General features: G+C 41.4%; 1 protein-coding gene across 1 annotated transcript; it reads left to right on the forward strand.

Moving 5' to 3' along the window:
• Window positions 1-225: 225 nt before the first annotated feature.
• LOC114350092 (uncharacterized) lies at window positions 226-17,359 on the forward strand (the record flags this gene model as incomplete). Its single annotated transcript, XM_028300739.1, has 15 exons — window positions 226-482; window positions 673-783; window positions 5,691-6,320; window positions 7,159-7,370; window positions 8,426-8,632; window positions 9,505-9,616; window positions 10,937-11,038; window positions 11,669-11,839; window positions 12,373-12,510; window positions 13,297-13,419; window positions 14,166-14,693; window positions 15,208-15,395; window positions 16,305-16,418; window positions 16,690-16,893; window positions 17,197-17,359. Coding segments are annotated over exons 1-15 (3,102 nt in total), but the record flags the coding sequence as incomplete, so codon positions are not given.
• Between the last annotated feature and the right edge of the window lie 4,776 nt (window positions 17,360-22,135).

Genomic DNA, 22,135 nt, shown 5'->3' on the forward strand with positions numbered 1-22,135 from the left:
AAAAATATTTTTATGTCAGTTGGCCATTTTTGATGACATTTCTGCTGATTTCTAAAAAATTAGACTGTAGGCTTCGTGACGCAACGCGCCATTTCAACTCGAATGTATAATAGTACTGTTATTATTTAATTTAAGAAAGTTACTAATATTTTCTAAATCCGTCTGACAGATAAATAATTGATTTTTTTTATCATTTTTAGCCTATTGTAATAATTAAAAATGTGCTGTTACAGTTACTCGATATCGATGAAACTGCCCTAAAGATGCATTGCTGCTTCCCTATCTGTCAAACTATTATGCCAAAATATTATGCCAATCAGCCTGATTTGTATTGATGAAAGAAATTTATTTTAAAGCAGCAAATCTTTACATTAAAACATTGAATGGAAGTATTTTATTGCCAAGCATGTCTGAGCAAAGATCGTCGGATGTTCCCTCAGGAAAAAATCAAGGATTTGTTGGAAGACATCCATATTTTAGAGGTTAGTACAGTGTAAACAAAACAAACTAAATATTATTTACATGTATGGCCTTATAAACCTTGAATGCAAAGAAAGGAAGGTTTCCCCAAATGTTTTATGAAATATAATAATGTATTGGCCACACTCAGCCAGTGTTACAGATAAAGAATACTATTATTAAAGCTTTTTTTATATTATTAATTTGTTACAGATAATGTATGATAAAAATGGCGTCATCTGTTGGGAGTGTTACCAAATAATACTAAAGTTCTCCAGATTCAAATTGCAAGTCTGCCAAGCCCAGAAAACCATGCACTTTTTGGTGAGTCTTCTGAGGTTGTACAACCTACAGCTGTAAATAATTTAGTTTTATAAAAATTTACAATTATTGTGAATAAATGATTGTATAAAAACTTTTTTATTAATCATCTACCTATCAAATTTCACTCCAGTTTCTTGCTATCTAAGCCTAGGGGTAGACCACCGATTTTTAGTTGACCGATAGTTGGGTCGGGCTGTTAATCAGTATGGGGATGTATGAAAGTGCGCACATTACACCAATTTGCTATCGGTGATTCTTCACACAAATTAAAATCATATTGGCTAACTAAAAGTCGGTGGTCTGCCTAGGCTAAGGGCCCTTTCCTATCCAATCCAGTTTTGCACGATCCTGCATTTTGTACTTGTGTGTTCACACAATAGTATACTGCTTTTTGCAATGAATAGGAAGCTGTTAGTGGGAACACATCTATTATTGTGGCCTTCTTCACTAAGGGGCCACAGCATATGCTGAGTGGGGTCCCATTGTGATGGGCATCGCTGTGCGACAGGGTGGCACTGCTCAGTTTACTTTCTCTTTCCACTGTGTTTTATGTGTCACCTCTGTCTTATTTGCTTTTTTTTTATTTACCTCTTTTGTCTTTTGAGATGTCCATGGCAATAAATCTTTCTTTCTATAAAATTGGAATTAAACTGTGTCCTGTTTTACTGGTCCAGTTTAAAGACAAAACTGAACAGCAAATAAGAACAGATCAAAAATTGCAGTCACTGCAATTTGCTAGTAATAATACTAGCAAATTGCAGTTTTGTCTTTAAACTGGACCAGCAAAACAGGATACAGTGTTATAAAACAAGAGCTTTGGTTTTCTGAATAAAGAAAGAAAAGTAATATAAAACATATACATACTAAACTGGATCCTGCAAAAAACTGGATGTTCTCATGGGAAAGAGCCCAAAGTTTGTAGCTGTCATAAAATTAATTCTATATTCGAATAGGCACTGGGAAAAGTGAAAGAGCACTTTTACGCGTTCCATTAACCCTACCACTGCTTCGGGAAAATAAATGGGCCAGTGCTGAGTTTTTTCTAATGTTACACAGTTAGTCCGCCTAACAGGGGGGCGGAAGGGGCATCCGGTTTTGGGGGCCCCAAATGCCTCCGCGTTCTCCTGATCAAATCTATTCAAATTCAAATTCAAATAATTTATTTGTGAAACACAGGTAAGCAGTATGATGTACAAACAAGATAATATGTGTTCAAGCCGTGATCAGCCTTGTCGGCATACAAACTATACTAATATTATAAATGCGAAAGTAACTCTGTCTGTCTGTCTGTCTTGCTTTCACGCCTAAACCACTGAACCGATTTTGATGAAATTTGGCATAGAGATAGTTTGAGTCCCGGGAAAGGACATCCTTCTCATTACCTACAGGCTCGCTTAGATGCAAATTAATATTATTTAAAACAAAAAATATGTTTATACTAAAGCCTGTTCCGTGAGCACGTAGAATTTTGTCCAATGACCCCTAGCTACCCATCCTTATCGCTCGCGCGTAATTATATTGCTGTCGCGACTGTGAGACTGGCACCCGCAGTGAGTGTGCGAGACTAGCTTTCCGCCCGCTACTTCGCCCGCGTGGAATTTTGTCTGTCGCAGAAAAAAACCATCGCGCGCGTTTCTGTTTCAAAAACCGGGATAAAAACTATCCTATGTCCTTTCCCGGGACTCGAACTATCTCTATGCCTTTCATCAAAATCGGTTCAGTGGTTTATGCGTGAAAACAAGACAGACAGAGTTACTTTCGCATTTATAATATTAGTAGGTATAGAAGTAATAGATTAATTTTGTCGATTGATTTCTAATAGAATAGAATTGTTTTTATTTGCTAAAACTTGGTCATTACAGATATTAAAGGTGTAGGGCAGCGTTGTCAGTTTTTTTTTTTCGCCAAGTCGGGACTTTGGTACTTTTTGAGTGAAAATAGCGGGATTCTTCTGTCAGAAGCGGGACATAGAAAAAAACGTATATATATAATCAAAGGTATTCAAATATTTTTCTTTTTATTTGACTTAAAATTACGTTTACGTGACAATAGATAGCAAAAGTAGCTATAGGAAATGTATTTTAACAAAAAAATAATATTTTAAATCAGAATATCGTTAAATTCGTCTTTAGAATACTAAAAGACAAAAAAATCGAAATAAAAAAAATAATTCTTTAGAATAATATGGCGTTTCAAACAATAGTCTGGTGAAGTGACGGTCTCTCTCCGAAAAGCGGGACCGAGCCTGTCCCGCGCGGGACATTTAAATTTGATTTAAAAATCAGGACGTCCCGCCAAAATCGGGATGTCTGGCAACGCTGGTGTAGGGCCTAACTCAGTCAGTGTGAGGTATGCGAGCGGATACTGGAAGTGTGACACTGACATAAATTATGACGTGACAGTGCATAAAATGGCAATGCCAGATTTTGTATGGAAGGTGGCGTCTTTTTTTTTCGCGCGGCCATCGACCAAACCTTATTTTTTGATTACAAAATAGTGTAATAAACCAAACTTACATGACATGTATACCTCTAAACTCAGTTTGAACTGAGTTACGAGCATTAGAAGTTTGATTTACTTTCTGCGCGCAAGTTTTGTACGAAATTGCAACAAAATAGTGACATTGTATGTGTAAACAAACAATACCATCCATTATAGGCTCCAGCCATCAGGGTGGAGCAGAATCAGCGCAATAAAAAAAGATGTTGCTATTTTGTTGCAATTTCTTACAAAACTTGCTTACGTTTGGTCCCTCCCGCGCGAAAAAAAAGACGCCAATTTCCGTAATTGTCTTTTGAAGCATATCTGAAGTTTCGCTGATGTTTCTCCCATACCTCAGACAGTGACTCGTTAAACACTAGACCTAGAGTTAGGACGTTTTATTCACTTTCTTGTCATACTGAATAAAAGATTCGTGGGTTCGATTCCCACCTAATCTGCTAAACTGTCACGCACGAATGTTACTTTGACAAGGGGCAAGGCCCCGATTACGCTAATTTGTAACGCATTTCATCTCTAGTCCACACTGCAGTCACGCTCCAATTTCATTCCAGCTGAAGTGCAATTCGGTATTGCGGTAAAGTTCACGCTCAAACCTTTGTTTGTGCATAAAATATATCCTTTGTTTTGTAAAGACAAAACAAAGGACACTTTCCATTAAAAATTTCGAACACCTTATGTTTCAAACTAAAATTGATAAAACGCAGCAAATGTTCGTGATGCGTTTGAGAAAAAATTTTCCTCTGTCAGCTTTTACGCAAAGGCGCAGTCGCGCTCCGTTTACGTTACAACTTTGCTTTGTTTGAACAGCTGAATTTCGTTCGTGTTCCAAGTTAAATTTTTTTACCGCGGTCCTGACCTGCATCCTCGTGCTTCTCGCTTCCTTCACCAGATCGTCGGTGCACCGAGTGACCTGCCCACAACGTAATGCGGTCCGTGGTCGCCACTCGAGAACTTTTCTATCGTGCTGGTCATTTCGAGATCCGAGGAACGCGGGTTCGAATCCCGTCTTCCACTATTTAATTTGTACACGAATCTACTCTATAGTAATAATTATAAATGCGAAACTAACTCTGTCTGTCTGTCTTGCTTTCACGCCTAAACCACTGAACCGATGTTGATGAAATTTGGCATGGTGATGGTTTGAGTCTCGGGAAAGGACATAGGATAGTTTTTATCCCGGTTTTAGAAACAGGGATGCGCGCGATAAAGTTTTTCTGTGACAGACAAAATTCCACGCGGGCGGAAAGCTTTTTTTAACTTTCTATAAGCCTTAACGCTTCACAAACGCAACCAGCAGCGTGATGACCACGCCACAGAATAGAGACCAGAGGCAGAGGGCTTAGTGTGAGTTTACATCAAAACGTCCTCACTAGTGAGCACGTTAAAAATATGAAAATATTCATCATCAATCATCATCAACAGCCCTTTACAGTCCACTGCTGGACTATGAGCCTCCTCCACTATAGTAGAGGGTTTTGCCATAATCCCCACGCTTGGCAGGCGGGTTGGAGATCGCAGTTTAAAAGATTTATGTTTGTCAGAGAGCGCTGCTGCCCGTTCTCTGTTTGATGTGTAATCCCTAAGTCGCCTCTTACGACACCCGCGGGAAGAGTAGGGGTTGGTGACAAATGTATTCTACTCTGCCGTCACCACACGGCCGATGAAAATATTAGTTCTTGAAAATTTCCGCTAGGGGCGCTGTACAATCCGCCATTTAATGTCATTTTTTTACGCGCTCACTAGTGACGACGTTTGATGTAAATTCACAATCCGCATTACAGGAAAAATGCACATAACACACAGACACAGACTTTCCGTCGGCCGATAGTTGGGCCCGACTCTAATTTGTATGAAGAATCGGCCGATGCCAATCATCATCATCATTTCAGCCATAGGACGTCCACTGCTGAACATAGGCCTCCCCCAATGATTTCCACTATTTCGGTTGGTAGCGGCCTGCATCCAGCGCCTTCCTGCTACCTTTATGAGGTCGACGGTCCGCCTTGTGGAGGTCACCATCTTTCCAGTACGTGACCTCCAGAACCGTGCTACTCCGTCAGCCGTCAGTGCGGCGTTCTTCACTTTCATACATGTCCATACTGACTGATTAAAGCCTGGTCTCTGAGCACGTAGAATTTTGTCCAATGACCCCAAGTTACCCATCCTTATCGCTCGCGCGTAATTTTGTTGCTGTTGCGCTCGCACACTCACTGCGGGCGCCCGTCGCACAGTCGCGACAGCAATATAATTACGCGCGAGCGATAAGGATGGGTAGCTTGGTGTCATTGGACAAAATTCGACGTGCTCAGAAACCAGACTATAACAGCCCGACCCAAGTATCGGCCGACAAAAAATCTGCCGTCTAAAAATGAAGTCAATTTTATTTTAAAACGTCAACGTTTCAGACAGAGGAATCAAGATGTTATAGCAACCTTTCAACAGTTAAAAAGAAGGGATATGACTTCAAATTCGTGTATCACTCCGATCCTCTCACGTCCGACATCGAAATCAAAACTGACATCAAACTGGAGTTGTCTGAAATTCGCGTCAATGACTCTAAAACGGGTGACATTAAGCAGTTAATGAGCGTTAAGAAATCAGATTTAAACGATGGGTCTTCAGAAATTGATATGTATGAAGGCAAAGCAAATGATGATATAAATAATGATACTGAGTCAATAAATGATGATTACGATGGAATTAATGATGTTTCAAGTAACGAAGCTAAAATTAACGACAATCCAACAGTATATGCTGATACATTAGAGCCTAAACTTACAGTAAAAAAAGAGCGACATAAAAGTGTAAAAGCGAAAGGAGTCAAAAGAAAATCTGTCAAAGTTGAATTTAATGAAGAAGAATTGAATGAAAAGTTCGCTGTAGTTGTGTACACTGAAGAAGAAATGCAAAAGCTTAGAGAAGAGAAGAGAAGTCATCCCAATTTTAAGAAGATACCATATAAGTGCGAGAGCTGTGTGCTTGGGTTCACGAAGAAAGAGAACTTAGATGTACATTTGGAGAAGAATCATAATCAAGTAAGCATTACTATTAATATAGTCTGGTCTGCGAACACGTAGAATTTTGTCCAATGACCCCAAGCTACCCATCCTTATCGCTCGCGCGTAATTGTACCTATTGCTGTCGCGAATGTGCGACGGGCGCCCGCAGTGAGTGTGCGAGCCGTGAGCATTTAGACCGGGCTTTAGACACCGACGTACATTTTAAAACTGTCAAATCGAGACTCCCACATATTTTGTATAGCAATACAAGCATGTGACGTCACTATTTTGTCAACTCAATTACTACTTTTTTCAATAACAATGCGAGTAAAGCGACCGAAAAATCTATCCTAATTTACAGTTAATTTAAAATTAATACAGTTTTTAAGATCAGAACGCCACAGGATGTCCACTGCTGAATATAGGCCTCCCCAATAATTTCCATATCGCCCGGTTGATAACGGAGGGATGTTTCCTGGGTAAAAAAGCAAGATTCAATTAGTCCGTCAGTTAACTTATCAAAAAATACTCGATATGTATTTTTAATTTTTTCAAACTATTGAAAATTGAAAGAGATAAAGCGCGCCAAAGTCTATAAGTGGCGCGTGACGTCAAGGCGTGCTTAAAAGCGTAGCACTTTGTTACGTCACGCGGAACTTCAACGCACCATAACTTCGTAATAACTTGTTTGATTGACAAATAAAAATATGACCAGTATTTTTTGATAATGTACCTAATTGTTGACGGACTTAGTTTTTTTTTAGGAAACTAAAGCCCGTTCCGTGAGCATAAGGATGGGTAGCTTGGGGTCATTGGACAAAATTCTACGTGCTCACCAGACTATAGCCTAAATTATTTCTCATTACTTTTCCAGAGTAACCTATACACCTGTGCCGTGTGTCTCTCGCGGTACTCGAACAAGGGACCTCTCTCTCGACATATCAGGTCTCACTATGCGCGATACAAGTGTACCTTCTGCGCTTACGAGACGCGCGAGGGTTGGGCCGCGTCGCGTCACTGTCGCGTCACGCACGCGTCAGATGCTACAGGGCGGTTACACTGCCCGCACTGTGGCAAGGAAACCAGGTAAGCAGATAGTCTAAGTAACTAACATTACTATGAGATCTCACAGTGCGCGTGGACGCACAGTCCCACAAACCTATTCATTGACAATACTTGAGTGGCGGAGTGATACACACGAACCAATCACAGAGCTCTATTCAACGTTGTGCGTTCGACTTCGCATAGCGTAGTAGAGCATAGGTGCTTCACTTAAGCAAGCATCGTTTGTGAATACGGGTGTATGATAGATACTGTCTCTGAGGAGACTCGAACGTGAGACCTTTCGCTTACGTTGACTGCTGATAGATGGACAGCTAGGTTAGGTAAAAATTACTGACTCTAACAAGATTCGAATTTGCGATCTTGCGCTATTACCTACTTATTGATCCGTCATTCAAATTCTTTTTTCTTTTCCTTTCTTTTCTTTTCTTTTCTGTCGTTTTTCTTTTGTATGCTTAACTCAGTCAGTGCCAGCGAGACTTCATAATAATAAAATATGTCAATGTCACCCCTTCCGTGCCACTCCCATATCTCAGGCACTCCAATGCCCGGTCCGGCCCGGTCCGTGAGCACGTAGAATTTTGTCCAATGACCCCTAGCTACCCAACCTTATCGCTCGCGCGTAATTATGTTGCTATCGCGCTCGCACACTCACTGCGGGTGCCAGTCTCACAGTCGCGACAGCAATATAATTACGCGCGAGCGATAAGGATGGGTAGCTAGGGGTCATTGGACAAAATTCTACGTGCTCACGGACCAGACTTTAGCTTTCTGCCCACGGCTTCGCCCGCGTGGATTTTTTTCTGTCACAGAAAAACAATATCGCGCGCGTATTTGTTCACCGTTTAGACCTACCCTGGACTACGACAAATATTTTAAAACCAAAATCAGCTCAATCGCTCGCGCGTAATTATGTTGCTATCGCGCTCGCACACTCACTGCGGGTGCCAGTCTCACAGTCGCGACAGCAATATAATTACGCGCGAGCGATAAGGATGGGTAGCTAGGGGTCATTGGACAAAATTCTACGTGCTCACGGACCGGGCTTTAGTAAGAAATATATTTTGTTTAATTCACAGTCGAATCCACGGCGTCAAAAGAGAGTTCGTCTGCGACATATGCAACAAACCTTTTAAAACGAAGACTCGACTGGAATCCCATATGGTGACACATAACGCGGCTCTCGCCAAGAAACTCGCTTACTGTGTGACGTGCCAAGTTCAGTATAAGAATATATACGTATACAGAAACCATCTGAAGAATAGCGCCAACCACTCCGAGAGGGCGTGAGTATTACCAGGCCTGTTCATCTCCGCGAGTTTACATCGAAAACAAAACAAGCATAATGGCACCCTACTGGATTAATACTATTCGAAAAGGCCTCACATACAAGTGAGCATTGATTCACGCACGCGTATTCTTGTGTATGATGGAAAAAAATAAAGAAAATGGTGTACTAAATACTGTGCATTTTATTATTATTTATGCAGTATTTAACTGCCTAAATAATAATAAAAACACAGAATGTTCTTTTTTAAGTTACCTCAAGAAGACACTGAGAGGTAATGTGGTTAATATTATTCATGATAATTCATGCTTAATCATGCATTTCCTCTGCCATTTTCTGCAGTTTGGCACCTCACGTCACATCATTTTACCGAAGTCAGCCCTATAGCTTCGGCGCAGTACCGATCACTGACGTTTGTCAACAAAATGGTGCTTGACTCTTGAGACAAGCTAAATTACACCATATTGTTAATGACATTGAGCATACATTTTTTGAATACCTTCGCGAAGTAAACCTTCTGTACGTAGTACTTATTATTATTCTGTGGTATTACCAGCAGGGGTGTTATGGATATTCGTGACCGTAACCGAAACTATCGGATCAAAATAAAAATTTCCGAAACCGAAACCGATTCAAAAGTTTCGGATGAAGGCGGAGTCTAAATCGTATTTTTTGATGTGTGATGCACAAATAAGTCATCATCATCATTTCAGCCACAGGACGTCCACTGCTGAACATAGGCCTCCCCCAATGATTTCCATATCGCGCGGTTGGTAGCGGCCTGCATCCAGCGCCTTCCTGCTACCTTTATGAGGTCGTCGGTCCACCTTGTGTGTCCGAATAAGTGTTTAATCTTATTTTTTGTTTAAGGTACCCGTGTCCGGAGTGCAAAAAGAAATTTGTGTCAAATGTGTACCTGAAGAAACACTACAACTTCTACCATCTGCAGAAATCACAATTCAACTGTGATATTTGTAATAAGGTAAGTGTAATAGACATGTGGACACCACCAATCAATTGACGTACTTTTTAAAACTGTCAAAACGAAACTCTCCCATAGATTTTGTATCGCACTACAAGCAAGTGACGTCACTATTTTGTCAACTCAATTAAACTACTTTTTTCAATTACAATGCGACCAAAAATCGTAATTTACATGTATGTAATTTAAAATTAATTAAGTTTTTAAGACCAGAATGAAGTGTCTTAGAAAAGTTGTGATTTAGAATTATTGGGGAATGGTGTCAAATTGTCTATTCAAGCTCGTATACAAATAACGGGAGGACCGGGCCCCCAGAATGGTCTGGGGCCGGTTATGACGTCGCTGCTGTCATCATTGCTGTCGCGAGCAATGTGTTCTGTTTTTGGGCATATTGCTGCGACACCGGCCACGCCCCCTTGTCACATCCTACCTTTAGTTTCTGTGATCTATGAAAACACCTTTGCTCTGGTAAATTAGAGAGGGTCGTGCATTGGATACAAACACCCGTATTCACAAACGATGCTTGCTTAAGTGAAGCAGCAAATCGAACGCACAGCGTTGAATAGAGCTCTGTGATTGTTCGTGTGTAATGTTCATAGTAATGTTTGTGAATACGGGTGTAAGACAATATTTGTTGCAATTCACGAAGGCGAGTGAGCTTTACATGTGTGGTGGCTCGCTACTGTTCGTTTTGCAAAAGTTTTGATAGACATTATACTCTATCGTTATGTGCATGTACACGTACACACACAAGGTGTACGGGCGAGAGGCAGTGGTTGTAAGGCACCGCTCCCGTGCCCGGGATATGCGGTCAGGAAGGAAACTAACTCCCTAGTGAGCCTAGAGTCCCTATTCCCTAAGACACTAAGTCCCTAGAGCCCTAGCCCTGCCTAACAATAGATACTTAGACATATCAACAGTCCGTCGTTGTGTCTCATTTCCCCCCGCTGCGGCCAAGACACCCTTAGCCGTCGCTATGATCAGTCCGGTGAGTCTGCCGGGCTGGCAGCGGCTCCCCGCCGCCTACCTGCCGTCCTAACGCTGCTGCCCTGGGCGACCTGGGAGCAGCTTCCTTCCTATCAAACCTTATTATGTCTAAGTATCTATTGTTAGGCAGGGCTAGGGCTCTAGGGACTTAGTGTCTTAGGGAATAGGGACTCTAGGCTCACTAGGGAGTTAGTTCCCTTCCTGACCGCATATCCCGGGCACGGGAGCGGTGCCTTAAAACCACTGCCTCCCGCCCGTATACAAGGAAAGCCCACTCGCCTTCGTGAGTTGCAAGAACTATAAAGCCTGATGATGATGATGAAGATGTTTCAGCTGTTCATATCTGACTGGCGCTTGAAGAATCATAAACAAAAACATCATGGCCTCAGTCGACCCAGGGACCACACTTGCAATATCTGCGGGAAGAAATTCTTTGTAAGTAAAGATGACCCATGCTGAACTGTCCCACCAAACTCAATGACAGGGGGGCGCTACCATCGTTCAACTGTATGGTTTCCAACATGGCAAAAATCGGAACCAGCGATCCGGTACTGACGGCGGCGCCCCACTGTCAATGTCATGGATAGGACAGTTCAGTATTTTGGAACTATATCACTGGTATCACCACAGATTAAAATGTCACGTCACGGATGGTATATTATGTAATGCCGGAAAAATTTAAAAAGCAAATAATACCGCGACCTAACGCAGCACAGCGCCTTCTATTATCCAAATTAGTAAACATGATTTACTTACTTTTCTTGCTTGGCTTAATATCGGTGCAAATGGGCCACCGACCACAGCCACCGGTGGCTGTCGCGCGCTACCGCCACATATCTAAGAGTGTCAGAAGCGAGCGACAGCCACCGGTGTCTGGAAGCCGCCACATTTTATGTGGAGAATCGCGGATATTACTGCGTCACACGTTACTGTGTGTACTACACGTGTGCGATGCGCCTATACAAAATACATACTTTTTGATTTGATTTTGCTCATAAAAATGTCGTGTTCATTCGTCATTAACTTTGTCATAACGCAAGGTTCAAAAGTCTATGGTGTCCACAGACGCTGTCAACGCTCCGAGGCCACCAGCTCACGCATTCCCCGCGGCGCTCGTTCCTGTGTGAAGGTTGCGGAGACACGTTCAGACAGCGGCCGGCTCTGTATACTCATGTACGCCGCGTACATGGAGAGACAAACGGGAAACGGGGAGCGGGACCAACAAATCTGGGGGCGTAAAATGAATTTACGTCAAACGCTTTCGATATCTTTAAATTTATATTTATTTATTACCTTTTGTGTCAATTTTAAACGTTAGCAACATTGTATCATCCTTCAAGTTGAGAAGTGAATCTGAGAATAAAGTAATTTACCAACTTCTGCGTTTCTATTTCAATCCTAAAGGCTTTATCAGCGTCTATTTTCATACTACATCGTTCTGAATTATGAGGTGCCTTATTACAAAAAAGTTAAACTCTCAATGAACACTGGTTGAAAATGACGATTTTCATATTTTAATAAATGTCTTCTTCTTGTAATAATGGCGTTATCTCATCATTCACCCATTAAGCCCATTGAGTCAGTGCCATCTAGATTTTGAATAGCAATTTTTGTTTTAAACTTATAAACATAGATGGCGTTATTTTATGGTCCTTTTTATTACTCGGTGTCGGATGTACTTGTCAAATGTCAATGTCAAAAAAATGACATTTCCAAATTGTGTTGTGTTGATTTTTTTTGCAATGTTTTTATTCATTTAAAATAAAAAAATGGCAAAAATTATACTCAATACCGATGAAACTGATGGGCAGATGTTTTGCCACGTATGTTTAAGTTCTGACCGGACTCTGTTTCCTTTAGGAAAATACAGCGATGTGTATTACAATGCTTTCGGCAACTTTATCATGGTAAGTTCGTAAAATTCGTGATAAATTACTTCTATAAACTACATTTTGTAAGTTATTCTTGCATTACTAGCTTAGAATTATTATTATTTAATTCTCTGACAAATCAGACTTCAGAAGCCTTAACCCTTTGTACGGCAGTGGGAACTACTCCCGGGGCCCTCCCCTTTTTTTTGCGCAGGAAAATACTTTGCGTATTCCCGCCGCCTCGGGGGAAGGGCAGCAATAGCGGCTGTCATCCGACAAGTATACCCACTAAAAACCTGCGGTGCACCCTCTGCGTTTTACTGGCACGACGTGGGGTCCTACAGATTCAGACCACGCCGTGCCGACGCATGGCCCAGCCTTTGCAGGGCCTCCCGCGCTAAAGAGGGGGTCTACCGGTACACTGGTAGACCCCCCCAGACAGGGTGGGACCGTGCAATGTGGGTGATGGGCCCCCCGGCCTAATGCCCACTGGTCTCACCTAGGGACTCTCACACACTCTCAGTCAGAATGATGCTCCCAGGGCCCCCCTTAAAATAACCCTAGATATGCCAAGGGCCCCATGCCCAGAATTTGCCACTGGCCTCAGATGGACATAGTTACGCCACTGCATTAAACAATGAAAAATGTATAAAAGTATGTTTATATCCGTTGTCTAGTGCCCATAGGTTTTACTTTACTTAGTTTGGGACTAGAAACTAGTAAAATGTCCAAGGATATTTATTTATTTATATATTATTTGGACCTTCAAAAACCTTTGAAAGGCTTAAATCTATTATTTGGACTAATTTTCAATTTTTACAGGCAGAATTTCCTGTTATTTTATTATGTTGGGAATGTATAGCGATACTGAAGAAAATAGCATTATTTCAAGCAAAAATAGAACGTTCACAGAGAATCCTCCTTGCCCATTCTATTGATAATCAAGTAAGTTTAAAAATCAAATCGAATAGTTTATTCAGTACATATGCCCTTTCCAGGGCGCTTAAACACGTCCCAAATGTAGTTTGCCCTACCACCACTTCGGGACAACATATTATGGGCTGGTGCTGAGAAGAAGTGCCGGAAGAAAGTCAGTCACCATTTTCGACTTTTAATAAACTGAAAAAATCGAATTGCCTAAGGTGGTAAATCAAACATACGAATTGTTTGCTTGCCGGGCGACTGCTCTTCTAACTGAGCTACTTAGACACTGGATGAACCTGTCGAAGCAAGCGAATGGTCGTAGGTTTAATTCCCGCCTTAGGCAGTTCGATTTTCTCAAATTGTATATAATTTAGTTTTTTATAACTTGAGTAAATCTTAACTTAGCCTAGGCGCAGACCGTCGATTTTTTATCGGCCGATAGTTTAGTCGGGCAGTTAATCAGTATGGGCTTGTATGGAAGTGCGCACATTACGCCGATTGATTCTTCGTACAAATTAGAATCGGGCACAACTATCGGCCATCTAAAAATCTGTGGTCTGCGCCTAGGCTTAGGGCCTGATCTTAATGCTAAAGCCTGGTCCGTGAGCACGTAGAATTTTGTCCAATGACCCCAAGCTAACCCATCCTTATCGCTCGCGCGTAATTATATAGCTGTCGCGACTGTGCGACGGGCGCCCGCAGTGAGTGTGCTCACGGACCAGGCTTTACAATTTTTTTAAGTTTTAACTATAAATGATTGTTTGCAGACCCCTCTAACTACGTTAAGTAGTTTAACCACTACGTACCTTAATCCTGACCTCACATTACTATTTGTCGAAGACGCAGACGAAAAAACACAAATTGAATTAAACGTAAACAATGAAATATTTAACAAAGACCTTGATAATAAGGATTTATTGCAAGATATCAAGGTGAAGGAAGAAGTTGATGACTGTGACAATGCCAATGATTTTGATTGCGAAAATACTGATTTACTCGATGAAATCAAAACTGAATTAGAAAATGTTAAAGTTGAAAACCCTCAAGTGGTTAAGAAAAAGAAATATGCGAGTCGAACCAAAGACAGACCATACAAGGTAAATAAGAAAGTTCTGATGAAAGATCTAAAAGAAATGTGTAAAATAACATACATCGGATTCGATGAGATAAAAGAAATGTTGGAGAGAGAAAGAAATAGTTCGTATTATAAGATCCGGTACAAATGTAAGACTTGTGTTCTGGGCTGGTCAAGCAAAGAATACTTGGAACGTCATAATGTGAAGTTTCATAGTCAGGTACCTAAGTTTTATTTTATATTTTTAACTAAAGTCCGGTCCCAAGCTACCCATCCATTTTGCTATTGCGCTTACACACACTGCGGCCGCCCGTCGCACAGTCGCGACAGCAATATAATTATGCGCTAGCTACAAGGATGGATAGCTTGGGGTCATTGGACGAAATTCTATCTGCTCGGCGACCGGACTTTAGCTTTTCCCTGCGGCTACATACGTGAAATTCGATGTGTCATAGTTATTCTTATGTATCAAATCAACAGGATGAACCAGTTGACATTTTCAAGTGTAATACGCTGTTGCGGCCGCGTTCGATTTTTTCAAGTTATTTATAATTTAGCTTGAGCAGCGACTAATCGCTAAGATTTTAATAATTCTAACGCCCGTATTCACAAACGATGCTTGCTTAAGTGGAGCAGCAAATTGAACGCACAGCGTTGAATAGAGCTCTGTGATTGCTTGTAGTGGTCTAAAGTCTAAATTGAATAAAATATTTTTGATTTTATTTGAATTCCAGTCTTCACCATACTCGTGTGATTTCTGCAACGCCCGTTTCGATTGCAAGCGCCGTCTGTCCACCCACATGGACCGACATCGCGAGGTGTTCGAGTGCCGGTCGTGCGGTCATCGGGCGTCGAGTCGAGAGCGAATCAGACGCCACCTGGCTGGTATGCATCGCGTCCGATGCAAAGGCTGCGAAGCTTCGTAAGTGGAAGTAAATACAAATGAGTAGGTCATCTTCATAGAAAAGCACCGAGCGCGGTTTGTATGTGAGCGCGCACGCACACACTGACAAAATTTAGCGGGGAGTTGCGCCGAACATACAAACCGTGCTCGGTGCGTTTCTATGAAGATGACCTACTCATTAATTTGTTGTTGATATAATTTTTGAAGACCTGTCCATAGATACCCCACACGTATGGGTTTGATGAAAACCTACCCCCCAAAATTTATAGCATTTTTCTTTTTTTGTGTAAAAATCTTAATGCGGCTCACAGAATACAACTACATACCAATTACTCTGATAGTTCTTTCGGAAAAAAGTGGCTGTGACATACGGATGGACAGACAGACAGGCATCATGACGAATCCATAAGGGTTCCGTTTTTTGCCATTTGGCTACGGAACCGTAATTAGTCTGCCCGACACATCTCTTTCTTCCGATCCGCTCCGCCTTGGTGGAAGCCTTATGATGAAAGAATTTTTCAAATAGTAAATCCCTCATGAGTCCCTTTATTACTGAACTAGCTTTCCGCCCGCCGCTTCGCCCGCGTGGATTTTTGTGTCACAGAAAAACTTTATCGCGCGCTTCCCTGTCAAAAACCGGGATAAAAACTATCCTATGTCCTTTCCCGGGACTCAAAACGAACTATCTTTATGACAAATTTCATCAAAATCGGTTCAGTGGTTTAGGCGTGAAAGAGAGACAGACAGACAGAGTTACTTTCGCATTTATAATATTTGTATAGATTGTTCTTAAATTGATTTGCCAAAAGTTTGTCTCAAAGCGCTCTGGTAGGGCAAAAAAAAGAAACCTGTAAAAATGCATTTCAGAAGTAGATATTTTTCATTTTGATTTGATTTCGATTTGAATTTGTTCCTATTTTATTTCAGATTCCGCACCGTCCGTTTATTCTTCAAACACTATAAGCAATACCATGAAATATTTGTATGTGATTATTGCACGAAAAAATGCAAATCTAAAAGGAGTATTGAAAAGCATATAAAGTAAGTAAACTTTACTTCTATACTTATCTTTCTACTATAGTCCGGTCGCCGAGCACGTAGAATTTCGTCCAATGACCCCAAGATACCCATCCTTATCCGTGCGAAAGGCGATGCGGTGTTGATCCCTTTCCGAGTTGATAAGTCTGTTATGGCCTTTAAATGACTTATTAATACTATATGACCAACCGGCCATTGTGGAAATCATTGGGGGAGGCCTATGTTCAGCAGTGGACGTCCTGTGGCTGAAATGATGATGATATGACATTTTCAGAAACCACCACGCGGTTAGCTACCGCTGCGACGAATGTTCTATCACGTTCAAAAGCAAAAAGTACTACAAAAGCCACAACGAGCGCAAACACGTGGTTTCTATGGGCGACGACGCGTACTGTGTGGAATGCGACAAGCAGTTCAAGAATGCGCTCTTGTACAGGGAACACGTTATGACGGGACCCGCGCATCGGCAGAATGGGGGGTAAGTGGGCAGAACGGGGGTAAATGGGTAGAACGGGGGTAAGTGGGTAGAACGGGGGGAAGAGGGGAGAAGGGGGGGAAGTGGCCAGAATGGGGGGGAGGTGGGCAGAACAGGGGGTAAGTGGGCAGTGGGGGGTAAGTGGGCAGAATGGGGGGTAAGTGGGCAGAACGGGGGGTAAATGGGCAGAACGGGGGGTGAGTGAGCAGTAGTGTTGAAAATGACCAAAGCAGTGTTTTGTAATTATTGTGCTTATTGTGTTCATCCCTGGTGAAAATGTCCAATGATATTTATTTATTATTGCAGGAAGAAGGGCATATTTCCATGTTCGGAGTGCGACAATACCTATGCTAGAAAAGAATCCTTGAAGAACCACCACGACTTCGTACACTTGAAGAAATCCAGGTTTAAATGCGTGGAGTGTAATAATAAGGTATGCCATCATCATCAACATCATCATTTCAGCTACAGGACGTCCACTGCTGAACATAGGCCTCCCCCAATGACTTCCACATCGCACGGTTGGTAGCAGCCTGCATCCAGCGCCTTCCTGCTACCTTTATGGGGTCGTCGGTCCACCTTGGACGTCCCACGCTGCGCTTTTCGGTACGCGGCCTCCACTCTAGAACCTTGCTGCCCCATCGGCCGTCAGTTCTGCGTACTATGTGCCCTGCCCATTGCCACTTCAGCTTGCTAATCCGTCGGGCTATGTCAGCGATTTTAGTTCGTTTACGGATCTCCTCATTTCATATTTCATATTCATTTATTCACTTCGCAATGTTACACGAGTTCCAACAATAAAGTGTAGTAGGTACAAGATGTTCAAAATGTTACATTGCTACCTCCTAGAGGTATATGTGATTTGTAATTATTAAATTAGGCATTTTATCAATCCATAAGATAAAATTAGAACTTTTAATAATTTTGCAAATGTAGGTAAAAGCATGAACTGAATAAGGTATGTATTATTCTAATATCCATTAAAATTATACATAAGGTGAGAGAGTAAAGACTAGAGCCTTTATGAGGTCGTCGGTCCACCTTATTGGAGGCCTACCCACACTACTTCTTCATTAGGAACGTAGCACACTTATCAACCCGGAAAGGGATCGTAATCGTAACCGTATCAACTCGAGGCGGTCAGTATTCTTTGTATGAAACTCCATACTGCAACGCACACATCCGCACCGTAACGTAAACGCCTCGCCTTGTTGACAGCGCGCGAAAGGCGATACGATGTTGATCCCTTTCCGAGTTGATAAGTCTGCTACACCTTTATACTAGGGATGTTATGGATATGTAGCTTAGGTTATGGATTAGAGGTGGGCGCCACGCCGGCGCGCCGCCGCCGCCGCGAAAATTTTCACGCCGCCGCCGCCGACGACCAGCTGTCGGCGCGCCGATACTGATACTGTACAAACTATTTGCAATTTATTCCTCTCCTATACTGTACTAATTTGTGTTTCAAACGCAGAAGAACTATTTTTTTATTGAGTTGAGCGGCTATTCTAGTTCAATAAAGTCCTAGTATCACTGCGACCGGTACCGATCTATTGTGATCGCCGCTATTTTCCTTACAGTTCGCCTCCGAGTCCTGCATCCATTAGGAATTGCAGTATCTTTTGGGGGGAGATATGTTTTACATCTTGTTGGCTTAGGATGTGTTTGCCCAGGTGTAAGCTCCGCTTGCGCATCAAAGCTCCGCAGTCCGTGAGAATGTGTAGTGGCGTTTCATCTGCCTCTTGGCACATCCTGCACGTTCTTGATTCGGACAGTCCCATAGTGGACAAGTGCTTGTTTAAGCTGCAGTGTCCAGTGAAGGCTCGAACTAAGATGCGCATTTTGATCCTACTCAGTCCTATGATCTGCTTAGAGCATTTTCGGTCATAGGCTTTTATAAGAGCTTTGGAATGAGTTAATCATGGCGTGTCTGACCATTCCTTAAAGGATTTGTTTAAATAGATGTTCTCCAGGGTCATTCGAGCGAGACTTTTGCAAACGCCACAAAAGGGGTTCCATATTGTGTTCCCTCCGCTCTCGCTCTGGCCAGTTTCACGATTCCCGCGTGACCTGGAACCCATCTCAGCGTTACTCTGTTACGTTTTCCTAGGGTATTCAGTCGACTCATGCAGTTTTCTACCAACTTGGAGGTGATTAAGATGGAGTTTATAGCCATCAGCGCGGCCTGACTGTCTGAGTTAATGTAAATTATGTGGTTGGCATAATTTTTTCGCAGGTTAGCTTCCGCACATTCAATAATGGCGTAGACTTCTGCCTGAAAGATAGAGGCAAATTTACCCAGGCTTTGAGATAGCCTAAGCTTCGGCTGCTCTCCATACACGCCAAAGCCTAGGTTAGGGCCTATTTTTGACCCATCAGTAAACAGAAGAACTAACTATAATATTTATTCTTTAATGCCATATAAATTGGTACACAAGGCGAACTTAATGCCGTTGATATACTAATAAATTGATTGAATAACTTAATACTAACTATACTCAACATCAAATAAACCGCACCTTCCGCGACGCGAACTTTAACGATTTTCTTCTGACACAATCATGGTGCCCCAACAATATTGGTGTTATTTGAAAGCCCAATAAATATCCTTAAAGAAAAACACATTTAATTTCTTAATAAATGATTAACATATACCATAAATGTGACTTGAAAAAATACCTCACTTTGGGCCCACCTATGGGATCAATTAGACCAATTTTTATGGTTATAAAACCAAATAATGATCTCACGTGTCCTCTTTAACAGATGGATAGCGATGAATCCCAACTTAACAGTTTTATAGCCATAAAAGTTGGCTCTAGCGTAACTACCTATTTTTTGAAGAAGTGACTCTACATCCTTCTAAAGACACATTTTTGGGGTAAAAACCTTTCCTTTAATGAAATGAAGGTTAGAACTAGGCTTTTAAATGGTGCCAATATTGGTGGGAAGTGGGGAAGCATACGTTTGAAAATGCTTGTCGCGGGAGGTGCGATTTATTTGACGTCGAGTGTATATTAACAGTTAATCAAGTACATTATTCAAGTTACTGCTTGGTCTAGTAAATAATTGATCGCGAGAGGCGCCGGTCCCTCTTGCTGTCAAGAAAAAAATCCCCGCCTTCGTCTGGCAGATAACCCACACTATTGGACTATAATTTAAGCGAATCACTCACACAGAGATTGGCAAATATGTCTCGGAATGCAAATGGGAACCACAACCTCTGGAAGGCAACAAAGTACCTCCCTCAAAGTGTTCTCCGCTTATTAGGTCCGGTAATACATGAGTGGCGAGTGCGAACTAACAAGAAAAATCTCAGACTTTTGCTACATGACAAGCCGGGTTATTTAAACCCATTGACACGGATAATCCCTTACTACCCTATACCTTAATAACCTTCCCATTGTGATTTGAGAGGGCTCATTTTGCATCTTTTCGTATGCTACTTCTGGACATTTTTGTACTTGACTATCTGAGGAGTTGACCGCCATGTTTCCGCTTACCCTCCTCAAGTTCAAAGTAGAAGATTGATTCCTACTACGCTAATTGGGGACGAAAGACGCAGGAGGACAAAGGGACTGACATAGCCCACAGAATCGCTAAAATGCGGCAGTGGGCGGGGCACATATCTCGTAGAGCTGATGGCCGCTGTGGCAGTAAAGTTTTTGAGTGGCGACCACGAGCCGGAAGACGTAGCGTGGCCAGGCCTCCCACTAGGTGGACCGACGATTTAGGGAAGGTCGCAAGAAGTGCATGGATGCGAGCGGCGCAGGACGTCTTTCGGCTGAAACGAAAGAACTAACGCTAAGAGAGATGGCTAAGCTAAAGAAATAGCCAAAATGGACCCTCGTATAAAGCACTTGCATTTGATCTGATCACCATGAAGTCCATGGTTTTGACAATGACCACACTGAGTGAGAAGAACCTCGCAAGTCTCTTAACTTTGGAAATGATCCATAAGGCTGGCAAGACGCCTAACGAATTCTCTTATCGCTCAATTAATCTGACATTTGTATTGTTAAAATTATGGAAAAGGATCATTCTTGCTCGTTTATTCCCTTGCCTAAGTATGACCCATGTAATATAGTATACCCGACCATAAATTTTGGCAGAAACCATACTAACCATAATCAGTACAATGTTTGGAAAAGAAAGAATCCTGTACGTTTGCTTTCGCTGCGGCTTCAGCTGGGTTTATCACAGGGTTCGAGGATATATATCAAGGGATATATATCAAGATATATATCGGATATATATCCGATATATATCAAGCCGGTTTTGATGATATATATCAACTTTTAAAATTTGTTACTGGATTTGTACTTTTTGACATAAGATTTTTATTTTTTTAGGTTGTTTGGCCGTATTTCAAAGATATTTCATGTTTTTGCTTTATTTGTCTGATTTTAAGTTTTAAAAACATTAAAAACATGTTTATGTAACACATATGCAATAGTATTCATGAATAATGCAATAAAATAATACTATGGCTTTCATACAAAATTGATATATATCAAAGTTGATATATATCGGATATATATCATAAATATCCGATAATACAGGGTGGAAACGATAAGTGATCTCATTCGATTATTTCTAAACTATACAAGATATCGAAAAGCTGGTTACTGATCCTGAAAGTGCTTTACTAGCTCTATCCAACAGTACCATTAATAGGTTACAGAATAAACTGGATCTATCCGAAAATTTAATGTTTCCAGCTTCCATACATTTCGTTAAACCACATAATATTAAAAACTATTCAAGATATTAAAAAACTGGTTATTGATCCTGAAAGTGCTTAACGAGCTCTATCCAACGATACTAATAATAGGTTACAAAATAAACTGGATCCATCCGAAAATTCAATGTTTCCAGCTTCCATACATTTAGTACAGCCACAGTCATGGCACTCGTGTCTTGATAATATTATAGCAAGTAAAGCCTAAAACCAATGTTTTCAAAGAATAATTTTAAAGAAGAATGTAATTTACGAGTTCATTTTATGTGTTTGTTAATTAATAAAAAAACTTAATACTTTTAATATTGTTTGGCTGGCATACATTTAGTATGGAGGCTGGAAACACAAAATTTTTTGATAGATCCAGTTAATTGTGTAACATATTATTGGTACCGTTGGATAGAGCTAGTGAAGAACTTTCAGGATCAGCAATCAGCTTTTCGATATCTTGTATAGTTTAGAAATAATCGAATGAGATCACTTATCGTTTCCACCCTGTAGATT

Source organism: Ostrinia furnacalis, unplaced genomic scaffold (genome assembly GCF_004193835.3).
Source record: "Ostrinia furnacalis isolate ACB-3 unplaced genomic scaffold, ASM419383v2 OfSCF0780, whole genome shotgun sequence".
NCBI classification, from domain to species: Eukaryota; Metazoa; Arthropoda; class Insecta; order Lepidoptera; family Crambidae; genus Ostrinia; species Ostrinia furnacalis.